This window comes from Electrona antarctica (assembly GCF_951216825.1).
Source record: "Electrona antarctica genome assembly, chromosome: 21".
In the NCBI taxonomy this organism is placed as follows: Eukaryota; Metazoa; Chordata; class Actinopteri; order Myctophiformes; family Myctophidae; genus Electrona; species Electrona antarctica.
The window spans coordinates 27,697,552-27,711,854 of record NC_136802.1 but is presented as its reverse complement, the minus strand read 5'-3'; the positions used below and the strand labels follow the sequence as shown (position 1 = coordinate 27,711,854).

Genomic DNA, 14,303 nt, shown 5'->3' with positions numbered 1-14,303 from the left:
GGAGTATTCCTCCCTCCTTCCCTCCTTCCTTCCATTTTCCATCTTACATCAAGTTTATGCGCCTCGTCCATCGTTCGGTTCATCAATTTGTCTCTCTTAATTTCAACCATCCGTCATCCACTGTCTCTCTAGCCTCCCTCCCTTGGCAGCGGGCCCATTCGTATTATCTCCCAGTGATATGTAAGCTCCATAGCTCCATCCATAATATTCTCTCTCGGTGATAAGCTTCAGACAATTTGTTTCTGATTTCCCAAGGGGGGGAACAGTGCTTCGGTAAACATGCCTTCACATCGTATTACTGCCTTAAATGTCAAGTTGACATGTCGGCGTGTTTAATAGGATATGGCAGCAAGCGTCACCACATTGACCTCTTAAACCCCTCATCTGCATCAACATTTTTATAAGGCCTCCTGTCTCCTGTGTGAACCAATAGCCAGTGAACGTGTCCATCCATGTAAGGCCGGGATGGAGGTTTCATATTGAAATGTGGCGTGACGTGACTTATACTGGAGGCTTAACCCATTTTGGGCGGGAACCCCTTTTGGTGTTTTAACTAAGCATTATGTTATACTTTAGCTATTGAAAAATAGCAGATCTACAAGCTCATAGCGCGCCACCGAGTGGCGCGCTACGAGCTTGTAGGTCTGCTATTTTTGAAAAATCGTAAAAATGCGGCACAAATCTTTGAATATATATTCTTTCAGAGCGAACGTTCTTTTTTTATTTCGACGTCAGGCCTAAATGGGTTAAAGGGCTGGCGAGGAGTCACAACGTGAACACAAATCACATCGACAGTAAGGCGATAAGCGCTAGCTTGCGCCATCAGCAGGCTGGGATTTGATGCCTTTTCCCACATTGTTTGAGCCTCTTGGCCACACATTCCAACAGACTCGTCCTCCGCCCCCCCCCCCAAACCCCACCCGCTGTTTGGCCTCCACCAGCTCATTCCCTCCATCTCCCTCTCATGCATATGCACTAGTAGCTACACCCAACTGTTGAGCTGCGGTGTCATGGGCGGCTCCAGATAAATGTTTAATTACCACCCTCCCTCCATCCCTTCATGTCTCTCTCTCTGCCTCTCTCTGCCTCTCTCTCTCTCTCTCTCTCTCTCTCTCTCCCCCCCCCCCTCCTCCTCCCAGCTATCCATCCGGCCATGTACAAGGTTAACAGTTACTGAGCAAAAGTGCCACGCTGATACATATTTCATGGTTTTTGTTGCAAAACAAGACGCCGGGTGTTGCGGCTGACGCAACCCTTTCTGTCACAAAATGGTTGCCAGAATGTAAGTGACAGGCTGTCACTTATGCTGATCTCTGAACGTTAGGGACTTTGACATCTCTGCAGGACACGCAACTCTTGCCCATAGCGACTACTACTATGCAACGTTTTCCAGAAAAAATTTGATCAATATATTAGACACACATCACCGCTGTTTCACTGTAATAGGCAGCCAAGAAGCCTGATGACGTAATAACTACAACTTTGCCTAACCGTCGTGGCACAACATCAGCTTAGATGAAGTGTTGGGAGGGCTGCACGTCCACCAGAGATTTCATCGTGCATGCCCGCTGGTTTTTCATTAATCTCGTATTAGAAAGGTTATAGTCTCTGTTGCTCATCATAAAAACGGAGACCTGACCTCATATTAGTGCCTATAACGATTTAAACCTTGTCTGGACATAATTATGACCTTAATGCATGGTAGATAATCTTCTGCATGTAATGGATATTTGTATATAACTGTAGCTATACCTAACAACATGAACCCTATAGCATCCTAAGTCTCGGCATGCCTTAACCCATTCAGGCCTGACGTCGAAATTAAAAAAAAAAAAGTTTTCTAAATCATGACAATTTTTGGAAAGATTTGAGGCACATTTTAACGATTTTTCAAAAATAGCAGACCTACAAGTTCATAGTGCGCCACTCGGTGGCGCGCTATGAGCTTGTAGATCTGCTATTTTTCAATAGCTAAATTATAACATAATGTTTAAAACACCAAAAGGGGTTCCCGCCCAAAATGGGTTAATGGTTAAACGCTAACGTGACATGGATGCGTTCCAGGTCTCAATGGAATAATAGGCGAACATTAGCTCAAAGTGGTGTGACACCCAAGTGTCACGAGACGACCGCAGTGAGCTTTGTACAGTAGATTGGCAAGGAGACGTGGCGTATAGATGGAAAAAGAAGAAGCAGGGGTAGTATAGCCCCTGCTGGGAGACGAGACGCCGTCAGCAACGCTGCGCGGGTTTAAGAGATTAATGAGTAGAACAGAGGGGGTACGACGTGTTAAATGACTACAGCACCACATGCTTTGAATAACGAAGTACAAACATGTAGAACTCACCTGTAGATGAGCGTCTCGTCGGCGGTGCAGTTGTACTGTATCTGATACATCCAGACCATGTAGCCTCCGGCCGAGCGGCCCAGATCCCACCGCACCTGTGCCGAGGTGGACGTAATCCCCTGCACGCCCACCCTCCTCTCGTCCTCCTCCTCGTCTCCCTCCTCGGCGCGCTCGCCGTCCGACGCCCTCCCGTCCTCGCCGCCCCCCTCCTCGCCGACGCCGCCCACCCCGCCCTCTTTCGTTAATCCGTTGTTATTAATCCCTCCGTTTTTCCCGGTGGTGATGTCCGACGAGCCGGGGGGCTCGCTCCGTAATATCCCGTTGGTGGCGTTCGTCTTGGCGGTGTTCCCGCCGGCGGCATTTCCGCCGCCGCCTCCTCCTCCGCCGCCGCCGCCGCGGTGAGGCAGCGGGATGATCTTCAGGTCCACGCTGGCGGTTGCCTCGCCCGCCGCGTTGATGGCGATGCACGTGTAGGCGCCGTCGTCCCGCGCCACGGTCACCAGCAGGTCCAGGGTGCCGTTGGCGAAGGAGCCGGTCCGTGACGAGTTGGCCACGATGCGGTCGTCCGGCGACACCCAGTGCACCACCGGCTCGGGGTCGCCGATGGCGCGGCACTTGAGCGTGGCGCGCTGGCCCTCCAGCACCCACAGCTTGTGGGTGTGCCGCGTGATGAGGGGCGGCTCGCACGTGAACTCCTCCTCGGGGATGGACCAGAAGTACCTGCAATAAGAGAGAGGAGATGGGGAGGAGCCCGTAAACCTCAAGTTTAGCAGGCATATACAGTAATATACGGTAATATACAGGTGTGATTGTACAATTCGGGAGTTTACGGGAGTTTGTTGGAAAGTTTAACGGGAGTTTCCTGTAATATACACATCCGTATTCCATGCTTTTTGCGCAGTGAATGTTTCATCGAACCGATCGATCTGAATAAAGTAAATCTATTTTGTTTTGTTCTTGTCATAAGCGATACAACCGAAAATAAAAAATATACCAAAAAAACAGGAGATCTACTAACGGTATACATGCTCATACTGTGTCACAGTGATGCGTTGTGAGGTCGCAAAACACCATTGTACCACAACATATAAGTGGTTAATTAGCTTATTCGATTGAGTCGATTAGAAAAAATAAATAAAGCCACGTTGATTTGGGTATGGGTGTGTGTGTGTGTGCGTGTGTTTGTGTGGGTGCACGCTTCAAGATTCTCCAATTAATTGAAAACGTAATCGCTATAAGGAAATAGCCGCATCACTAGAGTATGAATGAAACCTATAGTGGAATGAGTTTGAGACACATTGGTGTGGACACATACGGGCGTATATATTTAATGGCATCCTGAACTTGACAGCTCATATACTGTGCAGAGACACTCGTCAAGACATCATGTACAATGCACAGTAATACTCTGGAGATGTCCTCACTTCTGCTGCTCTGCCCACGTACAGGAAACCCACAAGAACTTGACTCCATGATAGAGAATGCTGTCATGACCTTTTGCACAATGCAAGATATTCCGCGCAGTCACAGCCCGCCGCGCAAAGCCCTCGACGCATTGCAGTGAAATGGATGGGGAGAGTTGACTCGGAGTGGAGGAGAAAATGGTCTGTCTTGTTTTCTCTGTTTCCTAGTGTTTCCTGGAAGAGCTTCCAGTAATGGCTAAGCTGATTCAGTGGACTACTATAGGTCACTCTAGGATATGAACGTTTCGCTTAAAGCCATTGATCAATGTGACAATGTGTTGTGTGCTGCTCGGCTCTTTTTTCCTCGACTCAGATTTGGCGTCGAGTAGAGGTGCTCCGATCGATTTGACGTGGGTTTTGACATATAATCATTTGAGAAATATTCAAATTCTCCCCTCATACGCGGCACAAGATCGGTATCGGGTCGATCGTGAGAAGAACAATCGGTGATCGGGATGGATCGGTCCCCGACAAACCTTATCAGAGCACCTCTATATAGGCTTTAATGGCGTGGCGTTTGTTTACCTGGCGGCCAGGTGCGAGGGCGTGGCGCAGGTCTCCATGTCGTCTCCGCGGGTTAGCCGCCGTAGCCACAGCAGCTCACAGTTGCAGTGCAGCGGGTTCCCCCCAAAGTTGAGGCTGATGATGGTGTTGTAGGGGGTGGGGCTTATCGCGCCAGTCTGGGACCTGGTGACAGCGGCAGGAGAAGAAGGAGGCGCTTTGATGCATGTTGATTTGGTCGACTAATGCTGTGACGACAAAATGTTTGTCGACTACCTTTTTTTTCACTGACGACAACTAAAATGGAAACTAAATGGAAACTAAGCTGATGACTAAAACTAAGACTACAAATAAAGACTTCGTCACATCAACAAATAATAACTAGACTAAAATGTTAGAAAGGGACAAGAGATTGTAGATCGACTATTTTCAGCAAGCGTAACATCAGTCATTTCGACGGCATCAAGGCCTGCCAAAATACATTTTAGTCGACTAAATCAGCTGTAGATTTTGTCGACTAAAATCTTATGACATTTGGTCGACTAAAACTAGACTGACACTAAGACATTCCAGGTGACTAGAATGTGACCGAAACAAAATGAAAACTATTCAAGAGACTATGACTAAAACTAGAATCAAAATGTGCTGTCAAACTCAACACTGCACTCTTCTTCGTATAATTATGATGAAGTATGGCATTAAAATGCCAACGTCGAAATATAGCGGGTATAGCGACGATACTCCGGTCATGTCACAATAAGCAAACATGAAAGCTGAAAATGTGTTGCAGCGCAAACACGTTGTGAGCTTTGCTGTGGACGAGGGAGAAGAACGGGGGCCAATTATCCCACAAGTTATATTGTGTTTAAGTGCAATTAAAAAATGCATATAACCGTGCCATTGACGTTAAGCAACTGAAAGATAATTCCAGATTGTAGTCTGATGAAGAAAATCGTTTTTTTTCAAATCGATGCCTAATTGATGTCTCTCAGCACTTATACATGACGTTAAGTGTTTGCAGCTTTTCATCTTGCGTGAAGGAAAGGAAAGGATAAGAAAGAATATATAGTCATAATATGTTGACGACTTGGCATCAATAGGTCTGTAAACAGCTTGCGGCTTAAAAAATCAGACGGATAATTGTCTAAACAGTCCATAGAAAGTCTGCTAAAAAACGAGGCCAGCAGCTCATTTCAACAAGAGTGCTGTCATAAGCATGCGCTTGCCTCGGGGCCGAGGCGAAATAAAAAATGAATAACATGACGACATTAACCCATGTTGGGCGGGAACCCCTTTTGGTGTTAGCATTATGTTATGCTTTAGCTATTTAAAAATAGCAGATCTACAAGCTCATAGCGCGCCACCGAGTGGCGCGCTACGAGCTTGTAGGTCTGCTATTTTTGAAAAGTCGAAGAACGACTGACATAGAAACATAGCTTTTTCTGAAAACTGTCAGGATGTAGAAGACATTTTTAGAATCTGATCTCAGGTCAAAATGGGTTAAGGAAAACCGTACTCGGCAACAACTTATTTCATAAGCAATGCTTTCTCCTCGCAGGCAATTTATGCGCCTACTGTACAAAAAATCAGCCCAAGACAAGCTGTACAAAATGCACTGAATGTGCCAGTTCATAAAAGGGGCTATTTATGAGATAGCCGTTTTAGCTTGCATAGACATCAAATGGCTCTAGCTCAAAACGCTACTTCAAAATTACTTTAGGGTGGTTCACTGGAGTCATGTATTGTTTTATGGCTCGTCATTAACCCATGTTGAACCAATACTGTGATGTACTATGTTTCATACTAATGCTAGGATAGAGAGCAGGTGGTCTTGAATACATATAAAGGGGAAAAGACGTAAACATAAAGACACCAAGATGGCTTTGAGCCTGCCATCTTGCTGGTCCCCATGGCTATGTGTGGAGAGAATAAGCACAGGTGGGTAATTGTAAGTGCTTTTTTAAAGCGCCCCCACAGTACCAACTAGTGGGAATCCCAATAGAAGAATAACTATGCTCCATGCAGTGGAAGGTTGCATTCCAGTTTAACCCATTCTGGGCGGGAACCCCTTTTGGTGTTTTAAAGCATTATGTTATACTTTAGCCATTGAAAAATAGCAGATCTACAAGCTCATAGCGCGGCACCGAGTGCCGCGCTATGAGCTTGTAGGTCTGCTATTTTTGAAAAATCGTGAAAATGTGCCTCAAGTCTTTGAATATATATTCTTTCAGAGTTTCAGTTTTTAACTCAAATCTTTGCTTCCGGGGGGGGGGGGTTCCTGGAACAACACATTTTCAGATGGGAGTCGGCGGCATATTACATCATTTCTGGGGTCCTTGACATGAAATATTGAGAACCACTGATATATAAACATGAGGTTTTTCAGGAAAAAAAATATTTTAAAAAGATTTTAATTTCGACGTCAGGCCTAAATGGGTTAAATGTTAGGAGTGACTAAAACTAATGCTGCCACTTCATTATGAACAAGTATACCAAGACGAGTATAGACCTCGGCTGGTACTGTGCGTACTAAAAGATAAATGCTGCTGAATGGGAAACACTTTTATGTATTAATGTAAACTGGAACTCTTGCCAACCATTACTGCCAAAAAAATATGAATACTATTATTGTTATTTCTTTTCCATTACAGTTCTCTTCCATGTACACGCCACGGTTATATCGTTTTTTGTTTTTATCCAATTCTCATCTGCACAGAAAACAATATTGCTTTTCCACATTGACTCTAAACCTTGCAGCCATTCCAAGGTAGTAAGATACAATTCTTTTGAAAAAGAAAATCACAAGAAAAAAAAACCTGATTAATATTCGTCTATAGACAAAATACAATAGACGTGAAAAAGTTTGAGCCCCACTGATGATAGCAACATGTTTTTTTTTCAGAAAACTGTTAGGATTTGGAAGACAATAGTGGAATCGGCCTCTGGTATTAACGGCTTAACCCATTCAGGCCTGACGTCAAAATTTAAAAAAAAAAGTTTTCTGAAAGATTTGAGGCACATTTTAACGATTTTTCAAAAATAGCAGACCTACAAGTTCATAGCGCGCCACTCGGTGGCGCGCTATGAACTTGTAGGTCTGCTATTTTTCAATAGCTAAAGTTTAACGTAACGCTTAAAACACCAAAAGGGGTTCCCGCCCAGAATGGATTAAAGACATACCTGGCGAAGAGGGGATCTGGGGGCAGCGTCCGTAGCCTGTTGGAAGTCATGTCCAGCCGCGCCAGTTTGTAGAGCTCTCCGAAGGCCCCCTCCGCTATGTGGTCTATTAGGTTATGGTCCAGATTCAGAGTGTGGAGACTGGCCATGTTCTGGATGGACTCCCACGGCACTCTACACATTTAGGAGAAGAAGAAATGATAGGATTTTTAATAGGCTTCGCTTTTCTTGTATAATGCATCAGGGTCGACATGTTTTGGACCGAACAAAAGCTGGCAGTGTTCTTTAGATGGACTCCCATGGAGCTCTAAAACTGAAGAGAGAGAGAGGGGGGGGGGGGGGAAGCGAGCGAGACAGAGAGATGTTAAGAGATTAATTGAGTGATTTAATTCCTAATATCTCCAGCTGCGGTCTTTGGCATTTGAGCTGAGCAGACTGGCGACGTTCTCTCTCCTCCTCCATGGAACGCTTTTGAGTGACGGGAAGACGCGGGTAACTTCGAGAGGAAATCAGAGAGAGATTTGTCACGGCCTGCCAGCCGTGAACACACACGGTTCCCACAGTGACGGCTGATGCGCCGTATACCTACCCTATCTCGCTACCCCATCGGGAGAGAAAGATTAATGCAAAGAAAACTGAACATAAGGATTCATGGGGCCTATATGCATTGCAATATGATCCGTCTATAGGCGACGTTCAGATGTTCCTAGCATACTGCGCTACTCTGTGGAAAACTCCCAAGCCAAGACTAATTAACGGTGACAACAATGGAAGACGAAGATAACAGCAGATGCTCCTGTTCCTCCATCCTCAATCCTTGGCTATTTCTGAATGTCACATCTCCCCATCTGCGGCCGCTCACTCTGCCTTCTTCTCACTGTTGATTTCCTCCACTAATACCATGACAAAAAACTAAATTAGAACTAAGCTATACGAGGACTAAAACGACGACTAAATTGGTTGACAATTTCGTCAACAAATAAAAACTAGACTAAAATGTTAGGACGTGACTATTGCATGCTGAAAAATAGCAGATCTATCTATTTTGTGTGCCCTCATCACACGTCGTCGGCATCAGTCATTTGCGATTCCATTATGGACTGCATGGGTAAGATTTGGAGGTGAAGCGGCTGACGGTCGTGACGGTATTGTCTTTATGTGGATAGCTCTTTGTGAAACATTTTTAGCCTGTCAAACGTGTCCATTTGCATTGCGTTGAATGTCCCCCGCTCTTGATGGCATTTTTTTTAATTGTATGAGAGTAATTATCAGAGCACTTTTTGTTCTACTGTGAGTTCAAGGTGGCTGTGAGAATGCAGACGATATGACAACAGATGTTTTGCCATTCTTTGTCTGTAATGGAGTATAATTGCTATAAGAGGGTTCTCTGATTCAGTGTTGATTTTGACGGCACATTTAGATTTTAGTTTTAGTAGTCTCGTGAATAGTTTTCCTTTAGTTTTATTCAAACTTTAGTCACCTGGAATGTCTTAGTGTTAGTCTAGTTTTAGTCGACTAAATGTACAGTTGAGTTAGTCGACTAAAATGTACTTCCGCGGGCCATGTACATCGTTCTGCTTCAGCTTCAACAATACATACATACTATTGTATTACTCCAGAGTAAAGTTGAATCATTAGTACAGTCTTCCAGTAAGTTCCTTGCCTCTAACCATTAGTATATTTGGAGGCAGTATTTCCACTTTCACTTCCGTGGCCTAATTGTTAACATTATTGAAGCTTTCCGTTGCATTTCCATTGCTGATCCTTGCTTTAAGCAATGCTGCCGGACTCTGTTGCCTTAAGAGTAAACCACGCCGTTCTCCGACGAGCTTGATCTGTGACAAGCTCCGTACAAATAAGTCTGACTTGGACTTAAAAGAAGAGTTGTTGTGATTGTCCCTCCCCCACATGCTATAACATGACTAGGTAATAATGTATAATCACTATCCAATTAGCCTAATAGTTTAATTGCCCTGTTGCGCTTCTATCGCGAATTGAGAGGGCTTTGTGGCGACGCCACTCAAAGCCCTCAAAGTGATGAAATGGTGCAAACTTGAATAACACCTCATTGGGAAATGGCCCTCCTCCTCCGCCCTGGCATAACTGAACAGGAGAGAGGAAAGACAAACATCGGTTTGTTAATGCATGCCTCATTAAAAGTCTTTACACTTTCTTCTCGTAGCTTCGTTGGAGGTTGGAGAGCGGCCAGCGGGCTCCTGTAGGGGGAAACAAAATGAAACATCTTAATCATAGCTGACAGTCACAAGCTGCTGAATACATCAACACAGTGGTGGGGCCTGGAATAATGGAGAATAGATGAGGGAGAGAGACAGAGAGAGAGAGAAAGAGAGAGGATCAGCTTTGTTGTTTCGACTCCAGTAGAACACAAGTGAACATGGCAGGGGAACAATGAAGCGGCGGTGAGGCATTTTGGTTTTAAGGCTGGAGTTCAGGTGTGCATTTTGTTTTACTTCAACCACAATAGACAGGAATATCCCTAATGCACTTTAATGGATCGAGAGTGCAGTCATATTCCTGCAAGCAAGTTCCTGCAATTTGAGCCAAGTTCCGCAGCTTTCCTATATCTGCTGACCCTCATACAAGGGGCTTTGTTTTTGTTACCCCGGGTGATCAATAATTCAGCTTGCTTTGAAAGTTTGTTTCTCTGCTGGACAGCAGAGCCAAAAAAAACTAAAAAATGGTACGTAGCCAAAATAAATGGACCTGAAGGCAGGAGGTATACAAGAACAGAGCAGAGAAATGAAGAGAGTGCAGAGCAGTGTTGATTTTGAAAGCAAATTTAGATTTTAGTTTTAGTCGTAGTCTTTTGAATAGTTTTAATTCTCGGTCTCGGTCACATTTTAGTCACCTGGAATGTTTTTGTGTTAGTCTAGTTTTAGTCGGCTAAATATCATAAGATTTTAGTCGACTTAATTGTACAGATGATTTAGTTGACTAACATGTGTTTTGGCAGGCCTTGATGCCGCCGTAATGGCTGATTTTGCTCTTCCTGAGAATAGCAGATCTACAAGCTTGCAGCATGCAAACAAGTGTAAAATGACTCGTGTCTTTTAGTTCTACTGGATCTCTTGTCCACTAGTCCCTTCCTAACATTTTAGTCACATTTGTTGACGAAATTGTCAATATATTTAGTCTTAGCTTTAGTCATCATCGCATAGTTTTCATTTAGTTTCCATTTAGTTTTCGTCAGTGAAAACAGGTAGTCGACGGACATTTTTCATGATGGTGTTAGTCGACGAAATGGACACTGGTGCAGAGCAACAGAGGACAGACGGTACGTCCAACACATGGACACTTTTACCTTCTCAGGTTGTTGTAGGACATGTCCAGGTCCTCCAATGAAAGCAGGAAGTCATCGAAGGCCTGCACGGCCACTTTGACCAGCTGGTTGTTGTTGATGATCAGGTGTTGTAGATTGACTAGGCCCGTAAGGTCTCTGGGCCCCAATATCGTCAAACGGTTACCTACAGCAACAAATAAGAGATAAAACACGGCTTTAAGCCTGTGGTTCATGCTTTAGCGTGGGGCAGTGTTGCGTGCCGAAAATAGGCGCTCTAGATTGTCTACATTCAGTGCGTGACAATATGACGGCGCCTAAATTGTATGAAGTTGGAAAGTTGCATCGCTGTGGTCCGAATGAACCCTTAACACTAGCTTGATATTTGAAGTGTGGAGTCAAATTCACTGCGTGAAAAGAGGAGTTAACGGTCAATTATGGCCACTAGATTGGCCCGTAAACCCCAAGTTTAGCAGGCATATACAGTTAATATACGTTAATTGCGAACGCAGTGAGCATTTACTATGAGACCCAGCAGATCACGTCTGTGTGTCTGTGTGTCTGTGTGTCTGTGTGTCACGCTGTAACACCACCCGCCCACCACCAGAGGGCGCAGCTGTATCACACACAAAAACACACACACACGCACGCACACACACACACACATGCACGCACGCACACACACACACACACACACAAAAAACTTAACTTAAAAAAAAAACTTAACTTAAAAACAAACTTAACTTAAAAAAAAACTTAACTTAAAAAAAAAACTTAAAGGAAAAACGCACCCACACAAAACTTAACTTAAAAAAAAACTTAACTTAAAAAAAACTTTAAAAAAAAACTTAAAAAGGAAAAACGCACACACACAAAACTTAACTTAAAAAAAAACTTAACTTAAAAAAAAAACTTAAAAGGGAAAACGCACACACACAAAACTTAACTTAAAAAAAAACTTAACTTAAAAAAAAAACTTAAAGGAAAAACGCACACACAAAAAACTTAACTTAAAAAAAAACTTAACTTAAAAAAAAAACTTAAAAAGGAAAAACGCACACACAACTTAACTTAAAAAAAAACTTAACTTAAAAAAAAAACTTAAAAAGGAAAAACGCACACACACAAAAAACTTAACTTAAAAAAAAATTAACTTAAAAAAAACTTAAAGAAAAAACTTTTAAAAAAAAACTAAAAAAGAAACACGCACGCACACATACACACACTAAAAAAATAACTTTAAAAAACATTTAATTTAAAAAAACGTAACTTAAAAAAAAATTTAAAGTACGTAATTTATTCTAATTGTTGTTATTGCAATTTACGAGCTGCGTTCGCTTCCCGCGTTTGCGCGTCTTACTTGTATACAGGTGTGAACTGTGATGGTACAATTCGTTTGTAGGAAAGTTTAACGGGAGTTTCCTGTGATATACACATCCATATTCCATGCTTTTTGCACAGTGAAAATGGCTGCCAAAGAATCCACCAACCGCTGGCCGAAAAAACATCTTGCTCCGCCATGCGTGCGCGCCCTCACCGTCCAGATGCAAGGAGCGCAGGCTCTCCAGGTCAGAGAAGGCCATGGGCCGGATGGTGTGGATGGTGTTGCGCGACAGCGTCAGGTCCACCAGGCCCGACATGTTGAGGAAGTCCACGCCGCCCACCTCGGTGATGTAGTTGTCTGCCAGGCGCAGCTCCACGGTGCGCTTGTCCACGTGAGGCGGCACGAACAGCAGGCCCTGTGTGGGTCGTAGGGGGGCGACATCGTGATGAATATCATATAGACCGCAGTGGTTTTCAACCCTTTTCATATCAAGGCCCCATTATTTATTTGGGCATTTGAGCCACGGACCACCATTTGATGAGATTAAGGGCTCCATTTTCGTCACCGCTAAACCCCTTTATCCCTAAACTTCTTTGCCTTTTTTTACTGTTTTGAAAAACATTTTTGAATAGTTCAACTAGCCAATCTACATTGACACGTTGTGAGCTTGTAGACTGGCCATTTTTACTACTCAGGTAGTCAACCAGGCAAGTAAGATCATTGGAGATAAACAATTGCAACTTCAGGACATATACAACCGCTCCATAACCAAAAAAGCAATTCAGATTTACAATGATTCTACCCATCCTCTTCACTCTGAATTTGACTTGTTGCCATCGGGCAGGAGGCTTAGGGCAAAATTAGCAAAAAAGAAGGGTTACAAAACTTCGTTTGTGCCAACTGCTGTGGACATTTTAAATAAGAAAATGTTTAAATAGTCTAATCGCCACTGCTCATGATCACTGTTGTTATGTTAATGTGAATGCATTTTTATATAGTATCTTAATGCACCTGTGTATTTTTGTAATGTTTTATTGTTGTAACTGACTGCCGGTGTGCCAAAGACAAATTTCCATTTTATGTAAATTTAATGGACAATAAAGTTTTCTTTATCTTTATCTTTATCTTTAAAAATGTTTTGCAAAATAGTAAACAGAAGTTTAGGGATAAGGGGTTTAGCGGTGACAAAAATGGAGCCTTTAGACCCAAAACGTAGAATATTATTTGTCGTAATTGACGTTGGTACCATATAGGAGAGATAACGTTGATCAAAATAACAATTCTTCTCTAATTGTGTATAGCCTTCTTGTAAATTAAGAAATGCAGATGTTTAACAATCCTGTAACTCTTGAGAGCAGTACAATGAAACCAAATGGACCCCGGTTATATTGTGCATCACTAGTGATACTGCTTGAAACAAAACATTGTGATATTATATCTTTCCATATCGACCACCCCTTACCTTGTCGGCGCACAGCGTGCTCAGCGACTCGGACAGGTTGCGGCACACACAGTGGAACGGGCACAGCGACACCATGCCCCACGTCTCCCCCGCGCCCGCCAGCGAGGGGAACAGCAGCAGGCAGCATGTGACCACCAGCGTCAGCCAATGGAAGGCCGGCGACGCCGAGGCAGGCGGCGTCCGCTTGTTGGCGGTCGCCCCCCGGTCGACGAACGGGGACGAGGAGGGAGACGAGGAGGAGGAGGAGGGCACGCGGGAGGAGGAGGTGTTATGGAGAGGAGGAGGGGCGGCGGGAGGAAAAGAGAGCGCTGGTGGTGGTGGTGGTGATGCGGCGGGCAGGCGGAGGCAGGGGAAGGGAGGTCGTGCTGTCCTGTGTTGTTTGCAGGGGCGGAGGCGCGTTGTCACGTGGGGCGGGCGGCGATGGTGGTGGTGTTTGCGGGTGCTGAGGGGTGGGGGGGCGTCAGGCATGGTAGAACGCCTGGCTATCCACAGACCTGGGGAGAGAAAGGCAGCGTATTAGCTCACATCACCTGAGGGGGGTGTGTGTGTGTGTGTGCGTGCCAAGTTTTCCCATGTTCCTACACTGACTAGACAGTATAGTGGAGTGTGTGTGTGTGTGTGTGTGTGTGTGTGTGTGTGCGCGCGCTGTGCATGTTATATAACATCTGTAGCACTAGAGCATGCCGCTCTCGGTTGATTTGGTGCAGAATAGACCAGCATTGAAAATCAGT

The 14,303-nt window shown here is 44.3% G+C and overlaps 1 protein-coding gene across 1 annotated transcript; it reads right to left on the bottom strand.

Moving 5' to 3' along the window:
- Nucleotides 1–2,343: 2,343 nt before the first annotated feature.
- LOC306914309 (leucine-rich repeat and fibronectin type-III domain-containing protein 2-like) lies at nt 2,344–14,040 on the bottom strand (the record flags this gene model as incomplete). Its single annotated transcript, XM_079491306.1, has 6 exons — nt 2,344–3,067; nt 4,336–4,497; nt 7,492–7,662; nt 10,811–10,973; nt 12,324–12,525; nt 13,573–14,040. 6 exons carry the CDS (start codon nt 14,038–14,040, stop codon nt 2,344–2,346), a joined length of 1,890 nt encoding a protein of 629 aa, XP_079347432.1.
- Between the last annotated feature and the right edge of the window lie 263 nt (nt 14,041–14,303).